The sequence below is a fragment of the Aphis gossypii genome, chromosome 2 (assembly GCF_020184175.1).
Source record: "Aphis gossypii isolate Hap1 chromosome 2, ASM2018417v2, whole genome shotgun sequence".
NCBI lineage: Eukaryota > Metazoa > Arthropoda > Insecta > Hemiptera > Aphididae > Aphis > Aphis gossypii.
Window position 1 is genome coordinate 54098527 of NC_065531.1, and position 6000 is coordinate 54104526.

A 6000-nucleotide genomic window follows, 5' to 3' on the forward strand; every position below is an offset into this window, starting at 1 on the left:
CATCTAATCATCGTTTTTTTTATGTTATGTTAGAAATTTAGGACTCACGACAAATATACATGTACCATTTGAGTGGTGATACTAATACCTCGTAATTTTAAATATAGAAAATGGGCGTATTTTAAATGATGATGCTGAATTACAAATAGAACAATCGTTTACAACTAGCGTTTCTGGAAAAGATTGATATAGATAAAGTTATAAGTAGTTCAAATTTCCGAAAAAACTTTTAATAGTCTCACTGATCAAGATAACGCTATTGATATTACAATTGAATTCTTGAATTCTTTAAATTCATTAGGAGTACCTTCACATAAACTCAATTTAAAAATTGGCACTCCTATAATTCTTATTGGAAATTTAAATGCACCAAAATTATACAACGGTGCTAGATTAAGAGTAAGAGTAATACGACTAATACGTATGCAACGGAACACGATTAAAGCTAAAATTATTTCCAGCTCATCCCAAGGTGGTGTTGTTTTTATCTCTAGAATACCAAAGATAACAAATTATGTTTATTTATTATAAATATTAATAACACACCTAATACAAAATACATTTTATTTTTACAAAAACATATAATCTTAATAGACTAGGACAATATAATATAACAATAAATGTTAAAATAATAATAATTTCTTCAGATATGCACTACTCTTTTTCTTTTTTTTTTTGTTCATAATGTACAGCATAATATTATATTCAGTATCTATTTACAAAATCTCTAACTAATAATAGTCAAAAACTATTTTTGCTGTGACTTCAATAAAAATAAAATAAATATTGACAATAAAATAATTTCTTTATGGTGGTCAAATGGTCAGTACTTCCCCAATAAATAACAATATATAATATACCTCGCGACACTATAAAGGTTGAGAAACGCCGGTGTATAAAATTCTTATTTACTTATTTATGATGAATATTAAATATTCCGTTGGTATTCATCTTTTGATCCTTTTTTTTATGCTATCATTTTTTATTCCGATTCATAAAGTGATTGACGACTATTTGGATGACACATGTTATGAGGGCAATGAATCCAATTAGTCGAAAAGCCATTACACTGCCTAAATGGCTGAATGTATAACCGGCTAATGTGACACCCAAAGAAGATCCTTTAAAAAAAAACACACGTTAACAATATAATATTATATATGAACTATGAAGATATATATACACAATGTTACCTCACTCATTATTTCAAAAAGGTATTTGAAAATATTTTTTTATATAGTTACTTAGTCAAGTTAACATTTTTCAAAATAATGTGTGATAGATTCTGGATCGTCTTACTTAAGTAAATAGAATCTAGAAAATAAAATAAAAGTGACAAACCGATTCCTAGGAACGCCATAGAAAACAGCCCTTGAACTGTACCTTCGCAACCAACAGGGGCAATTTTAGCGGAATATGATATTCCGGCAATATAGCTCAATCCAAACGTTATACCGTTTAACATTTCTACAGGTAATACCCACAGTGGGTCTCTTATGACCGAATACAAGAGAAATCTTAATGCGAACATAGCGAATGATATTGAGAAAGCCGTCATATGCCCGGTACGCTTGATCAGGTGTCCTAAAATTTAAATACATGAAAAAATTAGTTATTTTAGTTTTTATGTTTAAATATGGTGACATTCATAGTATAGTTAATATAAGTTAAATATATATTTTATATTTTTGTATAAAACAAAACTTGTTTCTAAATTAATTAGGTAATGTATTGTCATTGTTTTAAATTCAAATTTATTTATTTATTATACACCCATAATGCGACCCCGAGTCCACACACAAAATGTTTATACTTCATGAAAACTTTATTTTACACCTACAATCAAACATATAAACAAAATTATTTTTAAATAAAAATATATATAAATGAAAATAAAAATAAAAAATAAGAAGTAAAAGTAATTGCTTTTTAATTGTCTAATGTTTATGAATACAATTTTGTTGTTGAATAGTATATTCTTAGGCAACACTTATTTATTAAAATATTTTGCATTTAAATTAATTTGATATTTATGGTAAAGCATATTATGGTTATACTTACCAGATAAGTAGAAAAACGGAACTTCCCCGCCAAAACAATCGATAGTAAGAGAAAGTCCTGCGATTAAACTTAGCATTGACATTCGTTCAGGGTGATAAATGGTTGCCAAATCATCGACATACCTATATAAAAGAGAATACAAATTAATAATTACACGAATACTGTCTTAGAATACATTAATTATAGAAACAATATTGTAGTACAATAATTGTACAGTAAAATACAACTTAGTAAAGTATAAAAATGTATACATCACGTAAATAACATGATTGAAATAGGTAGTATTAAAAGACTTTTTTTCTTTCTATTAAGACACAATTATCATTTTTTACTTGAAAATTTATTTTAATAAGTACAATATGAGTAGTTTAGTATTATAAGTTATCTGTACTTATTAAACTGTTTCTCAATCTATTATAAAATAAGTATTTGGAATAATAGTTACGAAATGATAAGTTTTTAATTCCTAGACAATTATAGGAGAAATAATAAAAAATACCTAACTTCCTCGTTAGTTCATGATTGTTATATTATTATAAAGTTATTCACGTATTATAGATTAAAGTGGACGGTTGCGCTTGCAGTACTTTGGTTTAATTAAAATAAATTGGTGGATTTACGGTATCATGACTAGACATGACATAATATTACAATGTATGTGAGAATATTTACCAGATAAAATAATAACAAATGTACGCCATGAACATTCCACCGGCTGTTGCCCAAACAAGGAAAACACATACTTTAGCGTTTTTTAACACTATTTTCACATCTTTGAGTATATTCGTTGTCGGCCCGCTGGTTTCGGGTACCTATATATTATCGAAAACAACGAAAATGATGTACAGGTGGTATAAAAGGAAATTGATTTGTAGGCATCGCGGGTTTTGTCGAATTGGATGCATATCATAGAAAGTCAATTATGTAATAGAATATTGATTTTATTTTTCAAATTTATTTTTTTTGATATAAAATATTTCAGGGAAAAAGTTATTTACGAATAAAATACAATGAAATATAATGTTATTATAATATTTACTATCTTCATTAATTTTTATACCTAGATGGCTAGATATTTATCAAAAGCCGTATCTTTTGAATAGTTTAATAATATATTATGATATACTAACGCTATAAAACTATGAAACTGATATATTTAGTTATTATTTCAATAATAAAATAAAAATATTTAATTTTGTTTTAGACCATCTTGATTTCAAACGTGATATAAGTCTTAAATGCGTACAATTTACAACAAGAAATTCGTAACTATATAAAGTAGGTAAATTGTAGACCAAAAAATATACTTATGAGTGATTAAAATTATAGTAATTATAGTGTTTTATACTTTTATCGTACCTTTAAGTTAAGCACCACTATAAAATCTATGAGAAACGAGCTCGCTGAAATTAAATATCCAGGCAAATGATTCTTTTGTGTTAGGCCACTGCTGTACCAATCAATAGCAGCTCCAGCCACCATAGACATGATACCCCATCCGGCTGCACCCCAAAGCCGTTGCTTTCCAAACTTTTCGGTGTCTCCGTCTGTAAAATAATATCAACAATAGAATATTTCTTGCGTACAAACTACGGATGAAGACTATTCAAAATAATAATAATAGTGAACATGAAACATTGCATTCGATGCATTTCTAAAATAAACGGTGTACTGAAACCGGTAACAAGACAAAAAATCATTGGTACAAAAATAAATTATAGGGTAAAAAAATCTATAAAACGAAATTAAAAAAAAAAACTTACGTGATTGACATATGCAAATTAATGAAATAATTATAATAGGTAATTTAGCCTTATTAAATATATTTGAGTGTTTAAAAAATCCTAATAGTTGTTGAGCTAAAGATAATTGTAGTTATTGAGGTGTTATAAGTATTTTAAGTAAATAGGATTTACCAGGATTTTACATTTTTTATATTTTATTTGATGTATTTATAGTTATGCCATTTATCTCAAATGTCTACTGATTAGGCTCTTTTTAAACCATTAGTTTTACGCAACGCGCTTATAATATTAATCTCTCAAAATACCACACATTTTTATAAACCTAAAATAAAATTGAATACTTTTTAAAAACATACATGACTTTAATAACATAATGAGAATAATTAATGATTGTTTCATTAAAATACAATTGGTGTTTCTGTAACATCTTCCACATTAAATCAATCCCGATAAATTAATTTTGAACCATAAATTATTATACTTTTAATTGTGAATATACCTAAGATTTTAATGCAGATGGTCTCCTGCAGGACTTCGCCAATCATAAACAATATCATCCTCAGTATAACAACGGCTGCGAACCACCAAAATTGCAATGAACCAAAGGTTTCGGCGTTAGACAACTCGCCGGTCGACGAAGTAGCGCCCGGAATGAGATACAGCGTGGGCGTTATCAAACCGTTCAGTAGGATCGCGCATAAAAACACGGTCCGTCGGCATTTCCATCTGTCAGTAATGTAGCCAGTCAAAGGTTTGACCACAATAGTCAACAGCAACAGTAACGTTAAAATGTTACCGAACACCGACGACGAGTAGCCCCGCTGCTTGGCAATCGTCGACAGAAATGGGTTGATGGGCGAATTTGCTGAAAAATTGACATATTTGTGAGTATAATACAATATTATTATTCGTTTTAAACAAATAGAATTATAATATTATTATATAGAATATTATTGTCTCTTGAACGAACATCAACCATACTGATTTTCACCTATTATATAATACACTTTTTGTCATTTATAATATATATTAAACTTTATAATGTTTTTTTAATATTTGTTTTTTGGTTTTACCATTGATTATCAATACTTCTTAATATAAATTTATAATATAATCAATGGTTTTACCTAAAATGGTAAAAAAGTCATAACTTAACGATTCGTAACATTTTACATTGAAAAAATCCGAACCAAAATAAATGTACTAAATTTTTAACTAACATTACTGGCCTCTCAATTAATTTTTATAAATTTTTTATAGTATTTTGATGTCTGATACTCATTAAATTTACTAACTACTGCACTTATGACGCGATTAAAAAAAAAAAACCATATTATCCACAGTATGTTGTTACCGACATTTTGTTCAAAATAATAATATTTGGATTGAAATCGATAATACATAGCAGTGGTGCCCAACACGGCTACATGTGGCCCACGAAAGTATGTAAGTGGCCAGTTACACATTTTTAAAATAAAAACAATTTTAAGAAAAGTAAAATTATTACAAAAAAAACGATTTTTGTTTTACTATATTAGCGATTTTTTCTGTCAGACATTTTTAATTAGAAATTTTACTCCCTATTGAATATCGATATCACCCGTGCATTAAAAAAAGCGTACAAATCAAACTACCTAATATATGTACCTTAATTTGTAATTTTTTCATTAATCAAAAAAAGATATGAAAACAAGTCTAATGTAGTAATATCTATCTAATAATATTCTATGTAATATTGTAACATAATATATTGGTTGTAAATAAGTATACTAAACGAGAACACATCGATATTTTTGTGGTTCGATAAAAGTTTGGAACGCAATAAATGTACCGAAAAGATGGGATTCTGAAAATCCGCGTTTGTCACTTCCACACAAGCTACATGGTAATATTATATTTATATACTGACAGTAAAGACACGTAAAACCAAACACAATTTCAAATCGAAATTTAATCAAACGGAATAAATTATCCGAACAATTTATTAATAATAGTTAATACACACCTGCGTAGTAAAGAAAAAAATGCGCTTTTATGGGCAACAGACCGGTGTTTATGTTTAAAATATCCATCTCACCCGATTTTTTTATATTCGTATAAACGATTACGGTCGTCGGAACAGAGCATGTGATATTGACAATCACTGACTATATGATTTTGAGACGTTTTGACATATAACATTTAAGTTATTAGA

At 27.8% G+C, this 6000-nt stretch overlaps 1 protein-coding gene across 2 annotated transcripts; it reads right to left on the reverse strand.

Moving 5' to 3' along the window:
• Nucleotides 1-547: 547 nt before the first annotated feature.
• Nucleotides 548-6000, reverse strand: LOC114131568 (uncharacterized). Of its 2 annotated transcripts, XM_027996821.2 has the most exons (8): nucleotides 5812-6000; nucleotides 4306-4671; nucleotides 3421-3608; nucleotides 2734-2873; nucleotides 2062-2183; nucleotides 1384-1584; nucleotides 1194-1314; nucleotides 978-1121 (listed from the first exon to the last, which is right to left on the reverse strand). In XM_027996821.2, the coding sequence occupies exons 1-7, from the start codon at nucleotides 5876-5878 to the stop codon at nucleotides 1241-1243; spliced, it is 1158 nt and encodes a 385-aa protein (XP_027852622.1). In that variant the 5' UTR covers nucleotides 5879-6000; the 3' UTR covers nucleotides 978-1121; nucleotides 1194-1240. The 2 variants fall into 2 exon arrangements, with proteins under 2 accessions (XP_027852621.1, XP_027852622.1); XM_027996820.2 differs by lacking the exon at nucleotides 1194-1314 and having other exon boundaries at nucleotides 548-1121; nucleotides 1342-1584.

Excerpts from the sequence above, each read along its gene's own strand:
- LOC114131568 (XM_027996820.2), bottom strand. The coding sequence starts at position 5,878 with ATGGATATTTTAAACATAAACACCGGTCTGTTGCCCATAAAAGCGCAT. Across the intron at positions 2,184-2,733 it reads ATTTGTTATTATTTTATCTG|GTATGTCGATGATTTGGCAA; the intron begins GTAAATATTCTC and ends TCTTTTATATAG. Across the intron at positions 1,122-1,341 it reads TATGGCGTTCCTAGGAATCG|GATCTTCTTTGGGTGTCACA; the intron begins GTTTGTCACTTT and ends TTTTTTTTAAAG.